We start from the raw sequence: 27,093 nt of genomic DNA on the forward strand, positions 1-27,093 counted from the left end.
AAAAATTCAGCCGCACTGCTTGACTGGGTGGAGAAAGTTTCATACAATGTGGGTGTATGTTGACACATTTTACATTTACTGCCAGAGCAACACTTGTTGCGCCAACCACTTTAGACCTTTGTCCTATCTCTGGAAGCGTTGCTCATGCAGCCGTTGTATTGAAAAAGGCTGCTCCCTCCTGGCTCATCGAGTACCAATTCCCTGTTCCCTGCAGTAGCTAACCAGTGGTGTAGCGTGGCTTGCTGGCACCTGGGGCAGGGCAGGTGTTGCACTCCCCGGTGGACTGGGCAGCTGGGGAGTGGGTGAGAGGAGCCCACCTCCAACAGGCTCATTCCCCACTGCCTCCATCCACCTGCTCACTAGACCAACTCGCCTTGTCTGAAGCCCCTTTAAAGCCATCTAAATCTGGTGGTCGTGAACAAATCCTTGGTTTCGTAAGGTGATTTTTTGGGGAATAAAGAAGCACCCATGCAATTTCACTGACACCAGAATGCAAGCCTACATATCTGCCCTGTTTAATATTGAATTACCCTTACAATAGAAAATTTAATGAGTCGGTGGCAGGAGGGAAATGGTTGTTGATGTCCTATCTGCAATATATGAACGACTCGTGAGCAGTTCCCAGCTTCTCCAGGTAGGGTTGAAACCCTGGAAAACCACTCCCAGCCATGCAGTGCAGACAATACTGAGCTAATGCGGGATGCGGGTGGCGCTGTGGTCTAAATCACTGAGCCTCTTGGGCTTGCTGATCTGAAGGTCGGTGATTCGAATCCCTGCAATGGGGTGAGCTCCCGATGCTCAGTCCCAGCTCCTGCCAACCTAGCAGTTTGAAAGCATGCCAGTGCAAGTAGATAAATAGGTACCGCTGCGGCAGGAAGGCAAATGGTGTTTTGTGTGCTCTGGCACTTGTCACGGTCCTCCGTGTGCCAGTAGTGGTTTAGTCATGCTGGCTACATGACCTGGAAAGCTGTCTGTGGTGAAACGCTGGCTCCCTCGGCCTGAAAGCAAGATGAGTGCTGCAACCCCATAGTCGTTTTTGACTGGACTTAACTGTCCAGGGGTCCTTTACCTTTACCTTTTTACCTACATTGTGGAGCAATGGTTTGACAGCTTTAGAAACCCAGTTGGAATAGGTGGCTCTTTGGTCTGATCCAGTAGGAATGTTCTTAGGATGCCTTTTCTTAGAATGGCACCATTTTTCACCAATAATGATTTAGAACACCTTCTTCTTCTTCTTCTTCTTCTTCTTCTTCTTCTTCTTCTTCTTCTGTGAGCAAACCAAAAACAGACAGATTTAAATTTTTGGCAAATGCAAACACTAGCTGGCTTTGCTTGTAGTGCTGAACATGTCTTGCTGCATTGCTTTTGACTCTTGCCTCACTCTAATCTGTTGTCTTTGGTTTCAGCATACAAGTTTCTAGAGCTCAGTGAGGAACATTTTCTCACCCTCCCTTCACCTAATGCAAAATCACAATGCTTGCTTTTCTTTGCTGCGGCCACTAGAGGTCAGAAAGGAAACGTTGATTAAACCCAGGCCGTTTTTTTGAAACCGGACCTCACCTACCCCCTACAAATATTTTATTTAAGTTGGCATCCCTGCTATAAGAATATTAAAATGTGATTTTATTGAAGGATGATATAGCTAAGACCTTGCTGACACTTTCAACCAAGCGATCAATGCACTAATCCTAAAGACACTAATTAATAAAGGTGGCAGAAATCTACTTCACACATTAGGGCATAAGGCTGCAGTCACATTAGGAACCAGGAACAGCAAATTGTTTCCGTAAACAATTGTGTCATAAATCTCTATATGACAAATTCCTACCCATTCACCGACAAGCATCCACCTACAATTAAATCATTTCATCTAAATGACACCTGCTACCTGGAAGGCTAACCCTAAGGCGCAATATTGTTGACAGGTGGCAAATGAATTGAATAAATAAATTATTTTAAGCAATTATTTACCGATCTTCATGCAAATACTTGTTACGCAGTGCCAATGAACCGTGAGCAGTTCAATGTAACAAATTAAGAGGACTCTATCTCATATGCTATCTCACACAACCGGGTGACTCACATTGCTTCAAATTTTTATGTGGTTCCTCAAGGCATCTTAAAAATGAGAAAACACTGTAAATCTATAGCCTTTATTGGATGTCTAGATTCTCCTATTGCAATGAGAAATGTCCCCCAGCCATGCAGGAATCTTTCACCCAACGTGGGGCTCGAACCCACCACCCTGAGATTCAGAGTCTCATGCTGTACTAACTGAGCTATCTCAGCACTGTGAAGGAGGCAGTCTTGCAGGTATTTGGGACCCGAGTCACGTGGGAATGTGAACACCAACCTGAACATCTTCAACTGGGTCCAGAAATGTACTGGCAACTCATGCAGGTGTTAGAAAACAAGAGGAGCTATTCAATATCTAAACAGAACTGCAGCCAGTAATCTGGTTGCTGCCGTTTATGTTCCTGGACTTCTAGACTAGGCAGTTACATGTCATCAATGTCTGGTAACTATGAAGGCTATACTCTGCATCTACAGTGGGTGGCAGCAATGCTTCTTTATAGCAGTTGCTGGAAGCAGCGGGGGGGGGGAGTGCTCTTGTGTTCGGGTCCTGCTTGCATGTTTCCCACAGGCATCTGGTTAAATGGTGTGAGAATTGGATGCTGGACTGGACGGGCCATTGACCTGATCCAGATGGCTCTTCTTATGCCCCACTCCCCCAAAAATAAGAGGGCAGAAGAGATAGCTTTGCATAAATGACCAATAGGTTAATTTCTAGGTTGCCTCATCCTGAAAAGGATATTTGGGAGTTGGAGAAGTACCAAAAATGGGCAACCAAAATGACCAAGGGGGTGGAAGAACTCCACTACAAGGAAAGTGGACAATGTTTGAGGGATTTTAGTTTAGAGAAAGAGATAGAAGGTGTATGGCTGATGTGTATAAACTGATGTGTGGCTTAGAGAAAATGGACGGGGAACAGTTTTCCTCCCAAAATACTAGAATTCTGGGAACATCCAATGGAGATGAATGTTGAAAGATTCAGGTCAGATGGAACAAGTTCTGCTTCTTGAGCTACTTTTTGTTATCCTTGAAGAGAAAGTGGTAATATTTGGGCTAGACAATGTTACTGTTAGGTGGATTTGTAGCTGTTTGACTTGCAGAACCCAAAGAGTGCTCTCCAATGGTTCTTCAGCATCCTGGAAAAAAGTGACAAGTGGAGTGGTGCAGGGTTCTGTCCTGGCCCCATTGTCGTCCAATTCCATTACAAATGTCTTGGATGAAGGAATTGAGGGGATGCTCATTCAATTTGCAAATGACCCCAAACAGGGAGGGAGTAGCTAATAGAATCAGGATTCAACAGGACCATAGCAGATTAGAAAATATGGCCAAAACCAACAAAATGAATTTCAAAAGGCTTCAATGCAAGGTTCTACACTTAGGAAGGAATAATCTCATGCTTTTACTCCAGCAATCTGTTGTTTACTTTCTGAGCTTTTAATGTTTGAAGCTGCTCCTTCTTTTGTGTTTTGTGAATCACCCTGAGATGTGTGTGGAAGACAACAGCAGCAGCAGCAACAACAACAGCCAAAAACTCATTCAAGACCTGTTAATTGTAAGACTATAAGGGAAAGAATTAGAAGGGTTCAAAGTTCTGTTCTGCCTCCTGGCTATATTGAAGTTCAGTACCTTTTAAAAAAGCATTTATTAATTTAAGAAAAAAACAGAAACCTTCCTCCTGGGAACAATGCCACCAGAAATCAAAAAAGAAATTACAGTAGCCATTTTTTATATACACAACAGTAGCATCCAGGATCTTAATTGCAAGAAACTGGAAAAGTGACAAAACACCTACGATAAGTGAGTGGCAGGTCCAAAGGATAGAATATTTACAGATGGCCATGATAACAGGGAGAATTAGAGGTTATCCAAAACAGAAAGTACAGAAAGAATGGAAAATCTTTAAAGAGTATCTGGAAGAACATTACAATAATAAATATCTCCTGGCAGAAATAGAATGATCCTTGTAAAAAAACAAATATAATGTTTTTTGATATCTGATGAAAACAAAGAAAGTAATACAATAATTTGGAACTGTGTGTGAAAGGATAGTAGAAATAATAATATAATGAGTCTCATTGTAATCAAATGTGTTTATTTTGTGTCCCCCCCTTCTTTCTTTTTTCCTCCCCCCTCTTTCCCCCCCCCTTTTCTTCCTCCTTTCTCTTTTATTTTTTGTGCCTCCTTTCTTGGTCTTTCTCTTTTTATTTGTTAAGAAAGAGATAAAGAGATAAAAGTGTACTACTTATATACAGTGGTACCTTGGGTTACACACACTTCAGGTTACAGACACTCCAGGTTACAGAGTCTGCTAACCCAGAAATAGTACCTTGGGTTAAGAACTTTGCTTCAGGGTGAGAACAGAAATCGCACGGCAGCAGCGGGAGGCCCCATTAGCTAAGTGGCGCTTCAGGTTAAGAACAGTTTCAGGTTAAGAGCAGACCTCCAGAACGAATTAAGTTCTTAACCCGAGGTACCACTGTATTGTTAAAATCAGTTAATTGTAATGAATTGATGCAACAATTACTGTGGTTTTTCCCTTTGTTATTGTTGAATTCTAAATAAAGTAGAGATGTTGCACAAATAAAAATAAAAATAAAAAAACATTTATCATGATGAGCCATAATTACGGACAGCTATGTCATTCAGGAGATTTCCCTTCCTTTGGCATGCATGCAATTTAACCCAGCATCCTTTTTTCTGACAGATTGGAGGCTCAGAGGTTTAAAAATAAATGAATGCTAACGTATCTGGAATCTGGCCTCAGGTACATGGGCGTAGCAAGAGGGGCAGGTCTAAACTATGGTCTAAACCTCCCTTTAAACCCATCTCATCCAAAAGAAGGGAAATCACCTTGAAACATTGCGCATACAGTATGTAGAAGAATGAAAGTTTACTACACCCTCTTCCCCTCCTCTTCCCCCACACTTCTCTTCTCCCCCAACCTTATACTGTATACAAGATTAAGGCTCACATTGAATTTAACTGATCTGTAAAAAGAACATTATGATCAGAAAACGGAGGTGATGTGTGTGCTTTTGTAACCCAAGAAAACCCAAGAAAAATTTTATGAAAACATTTTAATGAAAACTTCATCTCGACACGGACTTGCATTTAGCTTTGAGGCCCGTACCTCAGAAGAAGAGCCTATGCTTCGAATATGCACGGGCTTAAGTCCTCTTCCACCTCGGACAAGGACTCCCACCATTCCTGACTACAGGCTTAAGCTGGCTGGGGATGTTGTGAACTTCAGGCAACGAACATCCAGTATGGGAAGCCGAAGAACTCTGGGACAGACACTATGGAACTGGATTGTTCAGTGGCCGGATTTGACACTCCTGAGTAGAACATAACACATTGATCCATTGCCAAACCCATGAAATTGCTGTTGATCTTCCGATGGATGAAATATCTGCATGGGAGTATTGGGAATTACTTAATTAACCAGCCTACAGCCTATTAAGTAGCGTAGATACCTCTGGTGGAGCCACACAGTACAAATTCTGCCAGTGTAGACTCAATGTTTCCCTTGCACTCTTTGGAACGGTGAAATGGAGCTTCTTCTGGGTCTCCTGCTTGGGGTGATTGGAGTTATAGGGATTCTTTTCCTGTTGCTTCTCTCCTTTGCAATTTATTATGATCTTTCCAGGAGTAAAATTCCATCTGGATTTGATTGTCCATTAAAGCTTCGGGTCATTCACTGCAATGTCATTATGGTGGTCATTGTGGTAAGTTGGGGAATTGTTGAGCCATTATGTGATGTTATTCTTACATTCTTATGTAAAATGTGATTTAAAAATTATGATGATGATCTTTATTATTATTATTTTTTTTAAAAAAGTTAAATACATTTCAATAGTTTTACAGTCATTTTAATGTTTCAAAACTCAACTTCCTTCCTCCTCTTTCTGTGGTTCCTTAAATTTATTTTTTACATTTCCTGTATATTATATTCTAAATTACGTTAACTTATTCTTTTATTCATTTGCTTTAATTATTTACTCTTAAGAAACTGCAGGTTATTACAATAATCCTGCCAATGCTTACAACTTACTTGTACACATTCAATAAACCATTTCCATTCTTTTATAAAAAGTTTGTTATCTTGATTTCTTATTTTTACGGTAAGTTTCACCATTTCTGCATAGTCCATGAGTTTTTGTAATCATTCTTCTTTCGTCAGGATTTCTTCTTCTTTCCATCTTTGGGCAAATAACATTCTTGTCGCTGTAGTCTCATACATGAATAAATTTGTATACTGTTTAGATAGTTCTACCCCTATAATTCCCAGAAGAAAAGCTTCTGGGTTTTTTAAACAAATGTTATTTTAAACATCTTTTTCAATTCATTGTATATCCCAGTGAGATTTAACCTTACTGCAAGACCACCACATATGGTGGAAAGTACCTTCTTTCTCTTTGCATTTGCAACACTTACTTGATTTTGATTTATACATTTTTGCCAGTTTATTAGATACCATCTATATAACATACTCATATAGTTTTCTCTTACACCATAGCATGCTGTAAATTTTATATGCATATTTCACAATTGTTCCCACACATCCATATCTATAAAGGTAAAGGTTAAGGTACCCCTGCCGGTACGGGCCAGTCTTGACAGACTCTAGGGTTGTGCACTCATCTCACTCTAGAGGCTGGGAGCCAGCGCTGTCCGCAGACACTTCCGGGTCACGTGGCCAGCGTGACAAGCTGCATCTGGCGAGCCAGCACAGCACACGGAACGCCGTTTACCTTCCCGCTGGTAAGCGGTCCCTATTTATCTACTTGCACCCGGAGGTGCTTTCGAACTGCTAGGTTGGCAGGCGCTGGGACAGAACGACGGGAGCGCACCCCGCCGCAGGGATTCGAACCGCCGACCATGCGATCGGCAAGTCCTAGGTGCTGAGGTTTTACCCACAGCGCCACCCGCGTCCATATCTATAACCAATATCTATTGCCCAATGTATCATTGAAGATTTTTCTTGCTCATCCTTTGTCTCTCAATCCAATAACATCTTAATACATTTTAGACAGCACTTCATTACATTCCAACAGATCTCTCTCCAGTTGTGATATTTGTTCCCCAACCCCTCATTTCCTATCTTTCTTAAATACTTCATTCAAATGATGATATTGTATCCATGTTGTTAACTTTCCTGATAAATACTTAAATTATTTTAGTTTAAACTCTCCTCCCTCTTGTTTTTAATAAATTTCTATAAGTTGTGTAACCTTCTATCATATTCTTTTTCTTTACTGCTATGGCTTCCCAATGGTGAGAGCCAAAGTGGTGTTTTTATCTCCAATAAGTTTTTGTATTTATCCCAGGCTCTATAATTTCCCCCCTAATTATGTGATTTGTTAATCTTTTGTCTTCTTTCACCTTTTCTTACCACAAATGGGCGTGCCAACCTAAAGTATTACCAGGACCTTCTAAATCTAAGATATGTGGGTCTCCAATGTCATCCATTCCGTCAACCAACAAAGACAAGATACTTCATAATATAATCTCATATCCAGCAGGGAGAAACCTCCTCTCACTTTTGCATCTATCAATATTTGGTATTTTATTCTCAGTTTTGCCCCTGGCCAGATATATATAGAAATATATTTTTGCCATAAATTGTCTTGCCAATCACCGGAATTGATTGAAACAAAAATAACATTCTTGGTGATAGATTCATTTTTATAGTTGACACTTTATGTAACAGTGGAGGTTTAATTCTGTCCCAAATTTGCAAATTTCTTTTAATATCTTCCCAGGTTTTTAAATAATGATCTTTATATATTTTAATATTATTTGCTGCTAGCCATACACCTAGATACTTGACATTCCTTTCAATCTGTGGACCTGACACATCTTGTAACTTATTTTTACTCTCATCATTTATATTTTTTACCAAAAGTTTGGTTTTGCCTTTTTTAATCTTAATACCTTCTACATCCCAACAACAACAACAACAACTTTTTGTGTTTTTATCTTGTATGCTATACTACTAATAATAGTTTATATATTTAAGTAATTCATATACTGCTTAATACAACTTACAAAAAAATCAGTAAAACCAATGAGTTTGCTTGTTGTTGTTGATGATGAGATTAGGATATTATGTTTTATAATTTTTTTTAAAAAGGGCTTTCTTTTCATCCCATAGAGGGATACAAACAGAGACAAAGATATTATTCACACTAAGCCATAGTTTGTTTACATCATGGTTTCTTTACGAAACCACAAATTGTCTCATAGGCAAAGCAAACAAGCAGATTGTGGATTGTTTCTCCAAAGTTTGGTTTCTTTTGCATCTGTAGCTTGGCTGGTGTCTGGGTTGGGGTGGCTAAATAAACCATGGTTTAGGAAAGCTTTTGAGTTTCAGCATCAAGTCAAATCATTGGATCACTCATTGTGACCCAGGGCTGCCTCTAATGATAGTCCCATTCTAATCAGACCAATTGAAAATAATGGAGATGGCTAACATGTCCTCATTCATTTCAATGGGTCTACTTTAAGTAGGACTTAGCTGGATACTTATGCTGCCTGATTACTGTCATAAACATTGATTGTTCAATTGAATGAATTAGTTGGATACACCCCATGGTGAATAGGATGCAATTTGTAGGCACTGTTTCCATGAGACTTTTCCTTTGTCTAACAGGCGAGGTGTCTTGAACTGATGGGTGTCTGCAGCCATTTTGCCTTTACCCGCTTCCTCCTGAGTTTCCGGAATCCAAGAATGGATCCCAGCCTCTCTGCCAAAGATCTGCATTTTGATGGGGTGCCTGTGAGGGTTTATCAGCCCAAAGCACCATCTGCTGGCCCAAGGAAAGGATTTCTGTTCTTTCATGGAGGAGCTGGGATGATTGGAAGCATCGGTAAGAGCAGTGCCTTTTTCTTGTTGTTAAAAAGTGTAAAACTTCATGGTGAGTACCTTTTTTTCTAGAAAAAAAGCACTGGGTAAGAGATTAAGGCTGTGAGCCTTTGAACACTTATCCAGAGGCAAGCCCCATTAAACTCAATAAACCCATGTAGAATGGTTTACGGAGCTGAAATAAAAGAGTGTCGGTGGTAGTTCCCGAAGAGACAAGGGGCACATGTGTGCTTTGGTTTACTGTATGTTGACTTGTATGCAGATATGGTGACTTATGTAAATCAGAAGAAACAAAGAAAAAGAGGCTCTTGTTATCATGGCTTCCCAGATTTCACATCTCCACTGGTCAATGGCTGGGGATCAGGGGAGCTACACTACAGCAAGCAGCCCCTGGGGGAGGGACAGAGCCCCACCCCACAGCTGATTCATTTTATAAAATACAAATACCACTTGATTTTATAGAACCTCAAAGAGGTTCACAAACATGTATATAATAACTCAAGGTTGCTGCTCCTGATCGCTCTGTTTACCAACACAGCCACCCTCCCACCCCTGGCCACCCCCTCCTTTGATCCTAGCGTGTGTGTTTTCCCCCTGTATGTAGATCCACCCTGAGAAAGAAAGTACAGAATTAAAAGAATTAATAACATGAGGCCTCAGTCCTTTGGGCAGTTCGATCTTGAGAGACAGATAATTCACTGAGCTCAACCCAGCTGTATTTCTGTTATCTTTAGAACTTTGTAGACACACTAGAATACACCAGAAAATGCCTGTTAGTTTATATAAGTTTTTAATGGCTTCTCTATTTTAGAAACAGCATCATACCTGAATTTTTTTTTGGGGGGGGGAGGGAGGTGTAATTTGATTCACTTTGCTTTTATAGGTGAACCTATCCAATTGGCATTTTGCAAAACGATTTGTGAACCCAAAGTCAGTCATACTTCCAAAGTTGCAGTTCTCAGAATCTTACAATGCAGTACTTGAGCTGCCTGATGTGCACATGTGCATAGAAAGGTTTATGTCAGTAAAAATTGCATGTACAGATACATTATGTATTGGAAGACTGCTGTTCAAAAATGTGCTTTTTAAGGCAAGACAGGAGGCAGCAGATAATTACCTCCCTATTTAAAATTTCCCTCTCATCTTGCTAGAGTCCTACCAAGATGTCTGCAGCAAAATTGCCAAGGAGACTGATTCAGTGGTTGTGTCTGTTGGGTAAGTAAATGTAACCACGTGGCCTTTCGTAGGGAAAGAGTGTAGGGGCCCAGCATGCTGCTGTATTTGTTGGTGGCATCCCTGGCCATATTCCCTGCAGGAGAAAGAGGCTCCCCATGAAAGCTGTCAATGTTCCGCTCTGTGACTGAAAATTAGAGGTAACCAGTTCAGTTAGGGCTTTTAAACATACAATCAGGAAGACACTGGGAAATGCCCCCTGCAGTGAAACAGGAGCAGGAGGGAAAGTTGCAAGTGGCAAATGGATCCAATCCTGCAGGGTTCTGCTTCCCCAGCATTCCCTACACTCTTTTGCTAGCTGGTAAAGTCAGTTTTTTAAGGCCAATTTGGATACAATAAAGGAACTGGAGGCCCCTCGACTGTCCTCGGGTCCAGTATTGGACCACTTTGACCGGATATCCCCAGCCGATGTGGACAGACCCCTTCTCCGGTCCTCTTGACCTGTGCCCATCTTGGCTGATTAGAGCGTGTCCAGACGAGGTGCGGCCCCCCCGGGGGATATCATCAATTTGTCCCTTGGCACCGGGATATTTCCAGGGGAATTGAAGGAGACAGTGATGCGCCCGCTCTTAAAGAAAACATCATTAGATCCCTTAGATCTATCCAATTACCGCCCGGTTTCGAATCTTCCATTCCTGGGTAAGGTGATTGAGAGAGCGGTTGCTGGATGAAACATCGGCTCTGGATCTATTCCAGTCCGGCTTCTGCACTGGTCATGCGACCGAGACGGCTCTGGTCGCCCTAACAGATGATCTCCGCAGGCAGCTGGATCGAGGCGGGTCGGGGCTGCTGATTCTTCTAGACCTGTCAGCAGCCTTCGACATGGTCGATCACAAACTCCTGGACCACCGCCTTGCTGACGTGGGGATCCAGGGCACAGTCCTTCAATGGCTGCACTCGTTTCTCTCTGGTCGGGGACAGAGGGTGGCACTTGGGGAGGGGGAATTTTCATCGCGCCAGTCCTTGGTGTGTGGAGTGCCTCAGGGTGCGATACTCTCCCCGATGCTTTTTAAGATCTTTATGCACCCCCTCGCCCAGCTTGTCTGGAGTTTTGTGCTGGGTTGCCATCAGTATGCCGATGACACCCAACTCTATCTGTTGATGGATGGCCATCCTGACTCGGCCCCAGACACACTGACCAGATGTTTGGAAGCTGTGGCTGGATGGTTACTTGGAAGCCGGTTGAAGTTAAATCCTTCGAAGACAGAGGTCCTCTGGCTGGGACGGGACGATATGGGATTGGGGGGGCAACTCCCATCTCTTGCGGGGGTGCAATTAGTGCCAGCACCGTCCGTTAAGAGTTTGGGTGTAATCTTCGATACCTCCCTCTCTATGGAGGCGCAGATTACAGCTATAACAAAGGCGGCATTTTTTCATCTCCGCCAAGCTAAGCAGTTGGCCCTTTATCTCTCTCACCCTGACCTAGCCACTGTGATCCACACGACGGTCACCTCCAGACTGGATTATTGTAACTCGCTCTACGTGGGGCTGCCCTTGAGACTGACCCAGAAACTCCAGCGGGTGCAGAAGGCCATGGCGAGACTCCTTATGGGGTCTTCGCTGCGAGATCACATTCATCCGGTACTATACCAGCTGCACTGGCTCCCGGTGGAGTACAGGATCAGGTTTAAGGTGCTGGTTTTAACCTTCAAAGCCCTATACGGCCTAGGACCCTCGTACCTATGGGGCCGCCTCTCCTGGTATGCCCCACAAAGGAACCTATTGTCTGCAAATAAAAACATCCTGAAGGTCCCAGGCCTCAGAGAGGTTAGGCTGGCCTCAAATAGAGCCAGGGCTTTCTCGGCTGTGGCTCCAATCTGGTGGAATGCTCTGTCACAAGAGACTAGCGCCCTGCAGGACCTGACATCTTTCCGCAAGGCCTGCAAGACAGAGCTGTTCCACCAGGCCTTTGGTCAGGGCCCAGCCTGACTCCCTCCTCTGGCAACCTGCACAGAATTTTGCTTAACGGTTGCCATTAATTTGATTTTAATTAATTTTTATAATGAAATGTTTTTAGAATGTTGGATTATTTGATTGTTTGATGATTTGATTGTTGTTAGCCGCCCTGAGCCCGGCAAGACGGGAGGCAGCAGATAATTACCTCCCTATTTAAAATTTCCCTCTCATCTTGCTAGAATCCTACCAAGATGTCTGCAGCAAAATTGCCAAGGAGACTGATTCAGTGGTTGTGTCTGTTGGGTAAGTAAATGCAACCACATGGCCTTTTGTAGGGAAAGAGTGTAGGGGCCCAGCATGCTGCTGTATTTCAGACTGGCATCTCTTGCCATATTCCCTGCAGGAGAAAGAGGCTCCCCACAAAAGCTGTCAATGTTCCGCTCTATGATTGAAAATTAGAGGTAACCAGTTCAGTTAGGGCTTTTAAACATACAATCAGGAAGACGCTGGGAAATGCCCCCTGCATCTAAACAGGAGCAGGAGGGAAAGTTGCAAGTGGCAAATGGATCCAATCCTGCAGGGTTCTGCTTCCCCAGCATTCCCGACACTCTTTTGCTAGCTGGTAAAGTCAGTTTTTTAAGGGCATAAGCCAGCTGACTGTCACCTGCATTGTATCTGCTATAACTGATCCAGCAGGCTCTTCTTGTAATCCTATGTGATCATGAAAGTGTTTGGAAAAGATTCTGGAAGCTTACCTCTTTGCTTCTGTTTTATTCTGCAGCTACCGCCTATCTCCTGAGCATCTTCCTCCCGCTCAGTACAAGGACTGCCTTGCTGCTACCATACACTTAATTCAAAATGCAGCTTCCCATGGGGTGGATCCTTCCAAGATCATCGTTGGTGGGGACAGTGCAGGGGGCAATTATGCTTGTGTTGTTGCCCAGAAATTGGTGGAGAGATCAGACCTTCCAAAGCTACGGGCTCAAGTGCTCATCTATCCTAATACACAGGCTATGGACATGAACCTGCCTTGCCATCAACAGAACAACTCAATGCCCATCTTGTTCCGGGAAAACGTTGTTTACTTTGGCCTGAAGTATATTGGAAAGGACCCTTCTTTGGCAGGCCAGCTCCTGAAGGGCTCTCATGTGCCAGATTCAATGAGGCTGAAATATGGGAAGTGGGTGAGTCCAGACAACCTTCCAGAGAGATTTAAGGGGAGAGGCTACAAACAAGTCCCACTTGCTCCTTATGAACCTGAAGTCCATAGGCAATTGCGAGAGCTATTGGAACCTGATATTTCTTGCCTTTTTGCTGAGGACTCTGTCATCCAGAAGCTTCCTGAAACCCTATTGGTGAGCTGTGAGTACGACATAATACGAGATGATGGACTGCTATACAAGAAACGTCTGGAGGACCATGGGGTGAAAGTCAGCTGGTTCCATGTTGAGAATGGGTTTCATGGGGTGATAAGCCTCTTTGACTCAGGTGTCTTCACATTCCCCGCTGCAATTGAATTAATGGACAGCATCATAGATTTTGTCAAAAACCTATGAGAGGAAATCTCTTGAATTTGTGGGTCATTCATAAGGACGGGAGAATCTGCCAACTTCAGCTACTGATAGTTTCTCGTTTTTCCAATCTTATATTCAGTTCTCCACAATTCTGTTGTGATTTGTGGTTCTTGGGGGCAGCAGGGAGTTGCTCATGAAAATTCATCAGCACTTTAGTGTGAAATTTTCGTAAAAAATACTTTTACTTCGTATGGAGTTTTGACTAATATACACATGATTCCAAGCCATTTGCTCTAATATAATGTATTTCTCTATTGTTTTCACTAACACAGTGGTACCTTGGTTTTCAAACGTCTCAGTTGATGAACATTTCTGTTTTCAAATACCATAAACCGGGGAGTAAATGCTTTGGTTTCCAAACTTGCCTCCGAAGTAAGGCGTGCCATGTAGATTCCCTATTGAGTTTTCTGTATTCAGGCTTCCGTGCTGAGTTTTCAGATTTTGTTTTTTGTTTTTTAAATATTTTTTATTAACAAACCAAATCACATCAATTCCAAATTACAGAGCCAAATTTTTGTTGGGGGTACCCATGTTTCGAGCTCCGAAAGGAATCCAATCATCTTATTGCTGCTGCTTTGATGTTCACAGTTCTGTCCAAATAATGTTCACAATTCTATCCAATCCTCTCTTTGTTGTTTTCCTCATCTCTTCTTGTTGTTTTCGTATATTTTTCCTTTCTTTGCTTTGTGACCTCTGATAGTCTCCATCAGCGAGTTGAAAACAAGCATTTTTATAATCCTGTGTGGGTTTTTCCATTCATCCAAGAGTCATATTCAAACGGCAGACGCATTTCATCACTTCCATAAAAAAACAATCTTAACGTCTGCTCGTTAATCTTCGCAGGCCTGTCACTCCCTTCTCGATCTTCTCAGGGGGTTCTGCCAGGAGTCCAATATAATAACAAAGCCATGGCTTCCTCCCCCTCTTGACCATCAATCTTGCAACAAAGCCTGCCAACATGGCAAGCTCTTTTTATAACTGCGCCATTCCAAAAGCCTTTCATTCTTTTCCAGATCTCCATAAGCCAAGCCTTTGGTTAGTAATTCATTTCCACACAGTTTCTTAATCAACCCGCTTATAGTCAATTGTGCAACGGTTCTTCTTGGGGAGGGATTGTTAGGTAATAACATAGAGAGAAAAAGAAAAGTCCCCCCCCTTTCAGTCCCGTTCCGACATACCTACCCTTTGATGTGTCTTCTTCTTGATATATTTCCTGTTGAATCCAGCCCATCACTCAACTTCACAGAGGTCACTTCAATTAGCAGTCTAAACTCCCGTTCTTCACTCGAAACATTTGCTTCTTTCCAATTGTTTATTTTGAGCTGCTGCAACCAGGCTTGGGATCAGAGACAGGGTTGAGGAGAGCCATCCCACACGAGTGCTGTGCGCCTAGTGCCCTCACCCCCTTCTTCTTTCGAACTCGGGGGTGATTAATTGGCAACCGCAGGTGAAGGCAATGTTCCGCCATTCCCTGGGGGTAACAAGGGAGGCTGCATACTCCCATATCAGCCTCTTAATTACCTCGTGTGAGCCGGAGAGATGGTATTGTCGGCCATCTTCCAATGCACCCCTAGCAGTGTCGTGAATTCCTCGCGGCGCTTTTTAGCGAAACGCTCAGAGTCCCAGGTTTCTTTTCAGTGCAGTCTTTTTAATGTGAGCTGTATACAAGTATTTACAAAAACAGTCCATACAGAGTACCTGCTCCTTAAGGCAAACGAATACTCTCCACCACAGCACCACCACAAAAATTCATCTTAGAATTTGTATAACAATTGACACAATGGCTGCCATGATGGCTTCAGGATTGTTCTCCTGTACTATTTCAGTCTTATGTACTTATGCATGCATGTTTATCTTGTATACTTAGGAACATTCACCTTAGAATTTGTATAACAATTGACACAATGGCTGCACTCTGCTTCCACGGATGGAATGCTTCTCAATACCAGCCCCTGGAACCTACAGGAGAGGAGAGGGCTCTTGTGTCCCAGTGGGTTGCCATATTTCAAGAAGTTTAAAATCCGGACACAAACACATTGTTGACCTTTTGTGAGAAAATCACCAAAGTTGTTGAGCTCTGGTTTTTGAAGATTCCCAGAGTTGTTGAGCATTTCTGGGGGGGGCGGGGAGAAGAGGTAATTTTTCAGTTATGTTGCTGAAAATCCAGGCTTACTCTTCACATGGCAGATGAGCAGATAACACAAAAACATAAAAGCAGCCCTGCTGGATCAGATAAAAAGCCTCTCCCAAGAGTTAGAAAAATTCAGCCGCACTGCTTGACTGGCTGGAGAAAGCTTCATACAATGTGGGTTTATGTTGACACATTTTACATTTACTGCCAAAGCAACACTTGTTGCGCCAACCACTTTAGACCTTTGTCCTATCCCTGGAAGGGTTGCATGCCAGTGCAAGTAGATGAATAGGTACCGCTGTGGCAGGAAGGCAACTGGTGTCCTCTGGCACTTGTCACGGTCCTCCGTGTGCCAGTAGTGGTTTAGTCATGCTGGCTACATGACCTGGAAAGCTGTCTGTGGAGAAACGCTGGCTCCCTCGGCCTGAAAGCAAGATGAGTGCTGCAACCCCATAGTCGTTTTTGACTGGACTTAACCGTCCAGGGGTCCTTTACCTTTACCTACATTGTGGAGCAATGGTTTGACAGCTTTAGAAACCCAGTTGGAATAGGTGGCTCTTTGGTCTGATCCAGTAGGAATGTTCTTAGGATGCCTTTTCTTAGAATGGCACCATTTTTCACCAACACATTCTTCTTCTTCTTCTTCTTCTTCTTCTTCTTCTTCTTCTTCTTCTTCTTCTTCTTCTTTTTCTTCTTCTTCTTATTTTCTATGAGCACACCAAAAACAGACAGATTTAAATTTTTGGCAAATGCATTGTAGTGCTTGTAGTGCTGAACATGTCTTGCTGCATTGCTTTTTTTTTTTTATATATAATATTTTATTTTCCACATTCAATAAACAAAAAAAAGAACAAATCGACAAACACATCAAAAGGAAAAAAGCAAAAGAAAAACAATACATACATTATACAAAAACAAAAAGAAAAATGAAAACGGTAAGAATAAAAGAGTTAAAAACAAATATTGTATCATTATATTCTTCAGCATTAACTTAGGTCTGCGACTTCCCCATGCCTTCCCACTCTGTATTCTAGGTCTTATATTCTGGTAGTAAACTCTTTCCCTCTGGCGTATCTTTGGTTCAGATTAATATTATTGTCTTATTTATCCTTACATTTCCCTATGTCTTATTAAATATACTTTCTTTAACATTGTCATTTTTATAATAACATTCTTTTACATTCAATCTGATAACCTCAAACGTTCGTAATTTTATAATGCTTCTGTAAATAGTCTTTAAATTTCCTCCAGTCTTCCTTCACCATCTCTTCTCCCTGGTCTCTGATTCTGCCGGTCATTTCTGCAAGTTCCATATAGTCGATGAGCTTCATTTGCCATTCTTCCAGCGTGGGTAGATCTTGCGTCTTCCAATATTGCGCGATGAGTATTCTTGCTGCTGTTGTAGCGTACATAAAAAAAGTTCTGTCCTTCACTTGAACCTGTTGGTTTACCATACCCAGGAGAAAGGCTTCTGGGGTCTTTCTAAATGTGTATTTAAATATTTTTTTCAATTCATTATAAATCATTTCCCAGAAGACCTTAATCCTTGGGCACGTCCACCAAAGGTGAAAAAAGGTACCTTCTGCTTCTTTACATTTCCAGCATTTGTTATCAGGCATATGATACATTTTTGCAAGCTTGACTGGTGTCATGTACCACCTATATATCATTTTCATTATGTTCTCTCTTAAGGCATTACATGCCGTAAACTTTATTCCAGTGGTCCACAACCTTTCCCAGTCAGCAAACATTATGTTATGGCCAACGTCTTGAGCCCATTTAATCATAGCCGATTTCACTTCCTCATCCTGTGTGTTCCATTTCAGCAGCAAATTATACATTCTAGACAATATTTTTGTTTTAGGTTCTAATAGTTCTGTTTCCAATTTTGATTTTTCCACCTGGAAGCCAATTTTTCTGTCCATTTTAAATACCTCCATTATTTGATAATAATGAAGCCAGTCTCGGACTTTACTTTTTAGTTTGTCAAAACTCTGCAGTTTCAGTTTGTCACCATCCTGTTCTAAGATCTCCCAATACTTCGGCCAATTTGCCTCCATATTGAGTCTCTTTACTGCCTTAGCTTCCATTGGAGACAACCACCTTGGGGTTTTGTTTTCCAAAAGATCTTTATATCTAATCCAGACATTGAACAGTGCTTTTCTGACAATGTGAATTTTGAACATTCTATGCACTTTAACTTTATCATACCATAGATATGCATGCCAGCCAAATGCATTATTGAACCCTTCTAAATCCAATATGTCTGTGTTTTCAAGAAGTAGCCATTCCTTCAACCAGCAGAAAGCTGCTGCTTCATAATAGAGTTTTAGGTCTGGCAGGGCAAAGCCCCCTCTTTCTTTAACGTCTGCTAATATTTTAAATTTTATCCTTGGCTTTTTGCCCTGCCAGACAAATTTAGATAGATCTTTTTGCCACTTCTTGAAACAGTCAGTTTTATCAATAATCTGCAGTGTCTGAAACAAAAATAGCATTCTTGGCAATACATTCATCTTAATTACAGCAATGCGCCCCAGTAGTGAGAGTTTCAAGCTAGACCACGTATCTAGATCCCTTTTTATCTCCGTCCAGCATTTCTCATAGTTGTCTTTAAATAAGTTCCCATTTTTTGCTGTCATAGTTATTCCCAAATATTTAACTTTCTTCACTACTGTTAAACCTGTTTCTTTCTGAAACCTTTCATTTTCAATTTCTGTCAGATTTTTTGTCAAAACCTTAGTTTTTGTTTTATTTAATTTAAAGCCTGCCAATTGGCCAAATTCTTGAATCAGTTCTAAAACTTTTTTTCCACTAGATTCTGGCTCCTGCAACGTCAAAACCAGGTCATCTGCAAAAGCTCTTAATTTATATTGTTTAGCTCCGACCTGTATCCCTTTAACCAATTGGTCCTTTCTGATCGTATTCAGCAACACCTCCAGGACCGATATAAAAAGTAGTGGGGAAATTGGGCACCCTTGTCGTGTTCCTTTTTCTATTCTGAACTCTTCTGTCAAAACATTATTTACAATTAATTTAGCTTTTTGTTCAGAATAGATTGCCCCTATACCATTTTCAAATTCTTGGCCTACCCCCATGCCTTGGAGATTCTTCTTCATAAAACTCCAAGAGATATTGTCAAAGGCTTTCTCCGCATCCACAAATATCAGCGCCGCTTTTGTATTTATATTTTCCTGTAAAAGTTCCAAAATATCAATTATATTTCTTACGTTCTCTGATAGATGTCTTCCTGGGAGAAAGCCTGCTTGATCTTTATGAATCTCCTCTGTTAGTACCTTCTTCAATCTTCTCGCCAAGATATCCGCAAATATTTTGTAATCCACATTTAACAATGATATAGGCCGGTAATTCCTAAGTTGATGTTTTTCAACGTCTGTCTTTGGTATAAGAGTCACAAAAGCTTCTTTCCACGATTCTGGAGCCTTTTCCCCCTGAAGTATTTCATTACATATTTCTTTTAAGGGTTGAGTTAGCCAGTCTTTCAATGATTTATAATATCTTGCAGTCAGCCCATCAGGTCCCGGAGCTTTGCCTAGTTGCATATTTTGGATGGCACTCTCTATCTCTTGTTCTGTTATCCTACTGCTCAGTTTAAGTTTGTTTTCTTGCGATATTTTTGGTAGCCCATTCACTTTCAAAAATTCTTCTATCTCTGTTTCTTTCTGTGGTTGTTGAGAGTAGAGCTTTTTAAAATATTTTTGGAAAGCACTCCTGATCTCGTTGGGATATTGCAACATTCTTCCTTCAACTTCCACACTTGTAATAGTGTTCATTTTTTGTCTCTTCTTTATTTGCCATGCCAATAACTTTCCACACTTATTTGCCGAATCAAATGTTCTTTGTCTCATCTGTTTGATTTTCCATTCAATCTCTTGGTTTATTAGTTGCATGTATTGTACTTGATACAACTTTATCTCTCTTAATATTTCCTGTGATTTTGGGTTTGTTCTCAATCTCTTTTCACCTTCCTTGGTCTTATCCAAAATCTTTTCTCTTTTTTCCTGTTGTAATCTTCTCTTGAGTGCATTTTGTTGGATCAAAAAGCCTCTCATAACCGCCTTACTTGCGTCCCATATAATTCTTTTCTCCACCGTAGTGTTCAAATTTATTTCAAAATAATCTTTCAGAGTTTTCTGGGCTTTCTTCACAAATTCCGCATCTCTAAAAAGAGAGTCATTCATCCTCCATCTGAAGGATCCAGTTGGTTGTAAGTTCATTACCATCTTAATAGCGTTATGGTCGGAGCAAGTCTTTGGGCAGATTTCCACCTTATTTATCTTTGGGGCCAGTTCTCTAGTGGTCCAAATTTGGTCAATTCTAGTCCAAGTCTTTTGGGCTTCAGAAAAGAAGGTTCCCTCTCTTTCCAGGGGATGTTTCATTCTCCAAATGTCAATCAAATCCAAGTTATCAGTCATTTCAAAAAAGGTTTTCGGTAGTCTCCCATCTTTGGTAACTACCTGTCTTTGTGCCTTATCCATATTCGTTGAGACTACTCCGTTCATATCTCCCATTAGAATCACATTGTACTCCATATAATCCAACAATGTCTCATGCAGTCTTTTAAAGAATTCTGATTTTCCTTCATTGGGCGCGTATACGCCCACCATCAAATATTTCTGTCCATGATACTGTATTTCAATAGCCAAGTATCTTCCTTGCTCATCTTTAAAAACAAATTTTGGCGCCAGGCCTTCTTTAGCATAAATTACAACTCCTCTTTTTTTAACTTTGTCCGATGAGATAAATTCTTGTCCCAACTTTTTGTTAATTAAATTTTTTCTGTGAAGCCTGGTCACATGTGTTTCTTGCAAGCAAATCAAATCCACATGTTCTTTTTTTAATATGTGAAAAATGGATTTCCTCTTCCGAGAAATGTTGCTGCATTGCTTTTGACTCTTGCCTCACTCTAATCTGTTGTCTTTGGTTTCAGCAAACAAGTTTCTAGAGCTCAGTGAGGAACATTTCCTCATCCTCCATTCACCTAATGCAAAATCACAATGCTTGCTTTTCTTTGCTGCGGCCACTAGAGGTCAGAAAGGAAACGTTGATTAAACCCAGGCTGTTTTTTTGAAACCGGACCTCACCTACCCCCCACAAATATTTTATTTAAGTTGGCATCCCTGCTATAAGAATATTAAAATGTGATTTTATTGAAGGATGATATAGCTAACACCTTGCTGACGCTTTCAACCAAGCGATCAATGCACTAATCCTAAAGACACTAAGTAAGAAAGGTGGCAGAAATCTATCTCACACATTAGGGCATAAGGCTGCAGTCACATTAGGAACCAGGAACAGCAAATTGTTTCCGTAAACAATTGTGTCATAAATCTCTGTATGACAAATTCCTACCCATTCACCAACAAGCATTCACCTACAATTAAACATTTCATCTAAATGACACCTGCTACCTGGAAGGCTAACCCTAAGGCGCAATATTGTTGACAGGTGGCAAATGAATTGAATAAATAAATTATTTTAAGCAATTATTTACCGATCTTCATGCAAATACTTGTTACGCAGTTGCCAATGAACCGTGAGCAGTTCAATGTAACAAAATAAGAGGATTCTATCTCACATGCTATCTCACACAACCGGATGATTCACATTGCTTCAAATTTTTATGTGGTTCCTCAAGGCATCTTAAAAATGAGAAAACATTGTAAATCCATAGCCTTTATTGGATGTCTAGCTTCTCCTATTGCAATGAGAAATGTCCCCCAGCCATGCAGGAATCTTTCACCCAACGTGGGTCTCAAACCCACCACCCTGAGATTCAGAGTCTCACTCTCTGCTAACTGAGCTATCTCAGCACTGTGAAGGAGGCAGTCTTGCAGGTATTTGGGACCCGAGTCACGTGGGAATGTGAACACCAACCTGAACATCTTCAACTGGGTCCAGAAATGTACTGGCAACTCATGCAGGTGTTTGAAAACAAGAGGAGCTATTCAATATCTAAACAGAACTGCAGCCAGTAATCTGGTTGCTGCCGTTTATGTTCCTGGACTTCTAGACTAGGCAGTTACATGTCATCAATGTCTGGTAACTATGAAGGCTATACTCTGCATCTACAGTGGGTGGCAGCAATGCTTCTTTATAGCAGTTGCTGGAAGCAGCGGGGGGGGGAGTGCTCTTGTGTTCGGGTCCTGCTTGCATGTTTCCCACAGGCATCTGGTTAAATGGTGTGAGAATTGGATGCTGGCCTGGACGGGCCATTGACCTGATCCAGATGGCTCTTCTTATGCCCCACTCCCCCAAAAATAAGAGGACAGAAGAGATAGCTTTGCATAATGACCAATAGGTTAATTTCTAGGTTGCCTCATCCTGAAAAGGATATTTGGGAGTTGGAGAAGTACCAAAAATGGGCAACCCAAATGACCAAGGGGGTGGAAGAACTCCACTACAAGGAAAGTGGACAATGTTTGAGGGATTTTAGTTTAGAGAAAGAGATAGAAGGTGTATGGCTGATGTGTGTAAACTGATGTGTGGCTTAGAGAAAATGGACGGGGAACAGTTTTCCTCCCAAAATACTAGAATTTTGGGAACATCCAATGGAGATGAATGTTGAAAGATTCAGGTCAGATGGAACAAGTTACTGCTTCTTGAGCTACTTTTGTTATCCTTGAAGAGAAAGTGGTAATATTTGGGCTAGACAATGTTACTGTTAGGTGGATTTGTAGCTGGTTGACTTGCAGAACCCAAAGAGTGCTCTCCAATGGTTCTTCAGCATCCTGGAAAAAAGTGACAAGTGGAGTGCTGCAGGGTTCTGTCCAGGCCCCATTGTTGTCCAATGCCATTACAAATGTCTTGGATGAAGGAATTGAGGGGATGCTCATTCAATTTGCAGATGACCCCAAACAGGGAGGGGATTAGCTAATAGAATCAGGATTCAACAGGACCATAGCAGATTAGAAAATATGGCCAAAACCAACAAAATGAATTTCAAAAGGCTTCAATGCAAGGTTCTACACTTAGGGAGGAATAATCTCATGCTTTTACTCCAGTAATCTGTCGTTTACTTTCTGAGCTTTTAATGTTTGAAGCTGCTCCTTCTTTTGTGTTTTGTGAATCACCCTGAGATGTGTGTGGAAGACAACAGCAGCAGCAACAACAACAGCCAAAAACTCATTCAAGACCTGTTAATTGTAAGACTATAAGGGAAAGAATTAGAAGGGTTCAAAGTTCTGTTCTGCCTCCTGGCTATATTGAAGTTCAGTACCTTTTAAAAAAACATTTATTAATTTAAGAATAACCAGAAACCTTCCTCCTGGGAATAATGTCACCAGAAATCAAAAAAGAAATTACAGTTGACCACTTTTTATATACACAACAGTAGCATCCAAGATCTTAATTGCAAGAAACTGGAAAAGTGACAAAGCACCTATGATAAATGAGTGGCAGGTCGAAAGGATAGAATATTTACAGATGGCCATGATAACAGGGAGAATTAGAGGTTATCCAAAACAGAAAGTACAGAAAGAATGGAAAATCTTTAAAGAGTATCTGGAAAAACATTACAATAATAAATATCTCCTGGCAGAAATAGAATGATCCTCGTAAAAAAACAAATATAATTTTTTTGATATCTGATGAAAACAAAGAAAGTAATACAGTAATTTGGAACTGTGTGTGAAAGGATAGTAAAAATAATAATATAATGAGTCTCATTGTAAGTCAAATGTGTTGATTTTGTGTTTCCCCCACTTCTTTCTTTTTTCCTCCCCCCTCTTTCCCCCCCTTTTCTTCTTCCTTTCTCTTTTATTTTTTAATGCCTCCTTTCTTGGTCTTTCTCTTTTTATTTGTTAAGAAAGAGATAAAGAGATAAAAGTGTACTACTTATATACAGTGGTACCTTGGGTTACACACACTTCAGGTTACAGACACTCCAGGTTACAGAGTCTGCTAACCCAGAAATAGTACCTTGGGTTAAGAACTTTGCTTCAGGATGAGAACAGAAATCGCGCGGCAGCAGCGGGAGGCCCCATTAGCTAAGTGGTGCTTCAGGTTAAGAACAGTTTCAGGTTAAGAGCAGACCTCCAGAACGAATTAAGTTCATAACCCGAGTTACCACTGTATTGTTAAAATTGGTTAATTGTAATGAATTGATGCAAAAATTACTGTGGTTTTTTCCTTTGTTATTGTTGAATTCTAAATAAAGTAGAGATGTTGCACAAATAAAATAAAAATAAAAAACATTTATGATGACGAGCCATAATTACGGACAGCTATGTCATTCAGGAGATTTCCCTTCCTTTGGCATGCATGCAATTTAACCCAGCATCCTGTTTCTGACAGATTGGAGGCTCAGAGGTTTAAAAATAAATGAATGCTAACGTATCTGGAATCTGGCCTCAGGTACATGGGCGTAGCAAGAGGGGCAGGTCTAAACTATGGTCTAAACCTCCCTTTAAACCCATCTCATCCAAAAGAAGGGAAATCACCTTGAAACATTGCGCATACAGTATGTAGAAGAATGAAAGTTTACTACACCCTCTTCCCCTCCTCTTCCCCCACACTTCTCTTCTCCCCCAACCTTATACTGTATACAAGATTAAGGCTCACATTGAATTTAACTGATCTGTAAAAAGAACATTATGATCAGAAAACGGAGGTGATGTATGTGCTTTTGTAACCCAAGAAAACCCAAGAAAAAAATTATGAAAACATTTTAATGAAAACTTCATCTCGACACGGACTTGCATTTAGCTATGAGGCCCGTACCTCAGAAGAAGAGCCTATGCAAGGGCTTAAGTCCTCTTCCACCTCGGACAAGGACTCCCACCATTCCTGACTACAGGCTTAAGCTGGCTGGGGATGTTGTGAACTTCAGGCAACGAACACCCGGTGTGTAAAGCCGAAGAGCTCTGGGACAGACACTATGGAATCGGATTGTTCAGTGGCCGGATTTGACACTCCTGAGTAGAACATAACACATTGATCCATTGCCAAACCCATGAAATTGCTGTTGATCTTCCGAAGGATGAAATATCTGCATGGGAGTATTGGGAATTACTTAATTAACCAGCCTACAGCCTATTAAGTAGCGTAGATACCTCTGGTGGAGCCACACAGTACAAATTCTGCCAGTGTAGACTCAATGTTTCCCTTGCACTGTTTGGAACAGTGAAATGGAGCTTCTTCTGGGTCTCCTGCTTGGGGTGATTGGAGTTATAGGGATTCTTTTCCTGTTGTTTCTCTCCTTTGCAATTTATTATGATCTTTCCAGGAGTAAAATTCCATCTGGATTTGATTGTCCATTAAAGCTTCGGGTCATTCACTGCAATGTCATTATGGTGGTCATTGCGGTAAGTAGGGGAATTGTTGAGCCATTATGTGATGTTATTCTTACATTCTTATGTAAAATGTGATTTAAAAATTATGATGATGGTGATAATCTTTATTATTATTATTATTTTAAAAATGATTTTCAGTTATATACATTTCAATAGTTTTACAGTCATTTTAATGTTTCAAAACTCAACTTCCTTCCTCCTTTTTCTGTGGTTCCTTAAATTTATTTTTTACATTTCCTGTATATTATATTCTAAATTACGTTAACTTATTCTTTTATTCATCTGCTTTAATTATTTACTCTTATGAAACTGCAGGTTATTACAATAATCCTGCCAATGCTTACAACTTACTTGTACACATTCAATAAACCATTTCCATTCTTTTATAAAAAGTTTGTTATCTTGATTTCTTATTTTTATGGTAAGTTTCACCATTTCTGCATAGTCCATGAGTTTTTGTAATCATTCTTCTTTCGTCAGGACTTCTTCTTCTTCTTTCCATTTTTGGGCAAATAACATTCTTGTCGCTGTGGTCGCATAGATGAATAAATTTGTATACTGTTTAGATAGTTCTACCCCTATAATTCCCAGAAGAAAAGCTTCTGGTTTGTTTTTTTAAACAAATGTTATTTTAAACATCTTTTTTGATTCATTGTATATCCCAGTGAGCTTTAACCTTACTGCAAGACCACCACATATGGTGGAAAGTACGTTGTTTCTCTTTGCATTTGCAACACTTACTTGATTTTGATTTATACATTTTTGCCAGTTTATTAGATACCATCTATATAACATACTCATATAGTTTTCTCTTACACCATAGCATGCTGTAAATTTTATATGCGTATTTCACAATTGTTCCCACACATCCATATCTATAAAGGTAAAGGTTAAGGTACCCCTGCCCGTACCGGCCAGTCTTGACAGACTCTAGGGTTGTGCGCTCATCTCACTCTAGAGGCTGGGAGCCAGCGCTGTCCGCAGACACTTCCGGGTCACGTGGCCAGCGTGACAAGCTGCATCTGGTGAGCCAGCACAGCACACGGAACGCCGTTTACCTTCCCGCTGGTAAGCGGTCCCTATTTATCTACTTGCACCCGGAGGTGCTTTCGAACTGCTAGGTTGGCAGGCGCTGGGACAGAACGACGGGAGCGCACCCCGCCGCAGGGATTCGAACCGCCGACCATGCGATCGGCAAGTCCTAGGTGCTGAGGTTTTACCCACAGCGCCACCCGCGTCCATATCTATAACCAATATCTATTGCCCAATGTATCATTGAAGATTTTTCTTGCTCATCCTTTGTCTCTCAATCCAATAATATCTTAATACATTTTAGACAGCACTTCATTACATTCCCACAGATCTCTCTCCAGTTGTGATATTTGTTCCCCAACCCCTCATTTCCTATCTTTCTTAAATACTTCATTCAAATGATGATATTGTATCCATGTTGTTAACTTTCCTGATAAATACTTAAATTATTTTAGTTTAAACTCTCCCCCCTCTTGTTTTTAATAAATTTCTATAAGTTGTCTAACCTTCTATCATATTCTTTTTCTTTACTGCTATGGCTTCCAAATGGTGAGAGCCAAAGTGGTGTTTTTATCTCCAATAAGTTTTTGTATTTATCCCAGGCTCTATAATTTTTCCCCTAATTATGTGATTTGTTAATCTTTTGTCTTCTTTCACCTTTTCTTAACGCAAATGGGCGTGCCAACCTAAAGTATTACCAGGACCTTCTAAATCTAAGATATGTGGGTCTCCAACGTCATCCATTCCGTCAACCAACAAAGACAAGATGGTACTTCATAATATAATCTCATATCCAGCAGGGAGAAACCTCCTCTCACTTTTGCATCTATCAATATTTGGTATTTTATTCTCAGTTTTGCCCCTGGCCAGATATATATAGAAATATATTTTTGCCATAAATTGCCTTGCCAATCACCGGAATTGATTGAAACAAAAATAACATTCTTGGTGATAGATTCATTTTTATAGTTGACACTT

General features: G+C 40.9%; 2 protein-coding genes and 1 long non-coding RNA gene across 4 annotated transcripts in view; 2 read left to right on the forward strand and 1 right to left on the reverse strand.

Annotated features, from left to right (window-relative positions):
* LOC310682970 overlaps positions 1–27,093 on the reverse strand; it is an 83,805-nt gene that overhangs the window by 35,207 nt on the left and 21,505 nt on the right. The gene's annotated exons all lie outside the window — the stretch shown is intronic.
* On the forward strand, positions 5,383–14,066 carry LOC310682900 (arylacetamide deacetylase-like 4). Of its 2 annotated transcripts, none has more exons than XM_083452224.1 (4): positions 5,383–5,798; positions 8,726–8,942; positions 12,307–12,370; positions 12,849–14,066. In XM_083452224.1, the coding sequence occupies exons 1-4, from the start codon at positions 5,622–5,624 to the stop codon at positions 13,621–13,623; spliced, it is 1,233 nt and encodes a 410-aa protein (XP_083308350.1). In that variant the 5' UTR covers positions 5,383–5,621; the 3' UTR covers positions 13,624–14,066. The 2 variants fall into 2 exon arrangements, with proteins under 2 accessions (XP_083308350.1, XP_083308349.1); XM_083452223.1 differs by lacking the exon at positions 12,307–12,370 and adding an exon at positions 10,090–10,153 and having other exon boundaries at positions 5,385–5,798.
* The window catches only part of LOC310682898 (arylacetamide deacetylase-like 4), a 5,939-nt gene continuing 3,708 nt past the window's right edge, over positions 24,863–27,093 (forward strand). Inside the window, exon 1 of the mRNA XM_083452221.1 lies at positions 24,863–25,095. Coding sequence (XP_083308347.1) covers positions 24,919–25,095 — 177 coding nt within the window. The 5' untranslated portion in view covers positions 24,863–24,918. The remainder of the gene's footprint in view (positions 25,096–27,093) is intronic.

Source organism: Podarcis tiliguerta (genome assembly GCF_965153285.1).
Source record: "Podarcis tiliguerta genome assembly, chromosome: 8".
NCBI lineage: Eukaryota > Metazoa > Chordata > Lepidosauria > Squamata > Lacertidae > Podarcis > Podarcis tiliguerta.

Coding starts and splice junctions, on each gene's coding strand:
- LOC310682900 (XM_083452224.1), top strand. CDS start 5,622: ATGGAGCTTCTTCTGGGTCTCCTGCTTGGGGTGATTGGAGTTATAGGG. Junction 8,943..12,306: donor TGGGATGATTGGAAGCATCG/GTAAGAGCAGTG, acceptor TCATCTTGCTAG/AATCCTACCAAGATGTCTGC. Junction 12,371..12,848: donor TCAGTGGTTGTGTCTGTTGG/GTAAGTAAATGC, acceptor TTTATTCTGCAG/CTACCGCCTATCTCCTGAGC.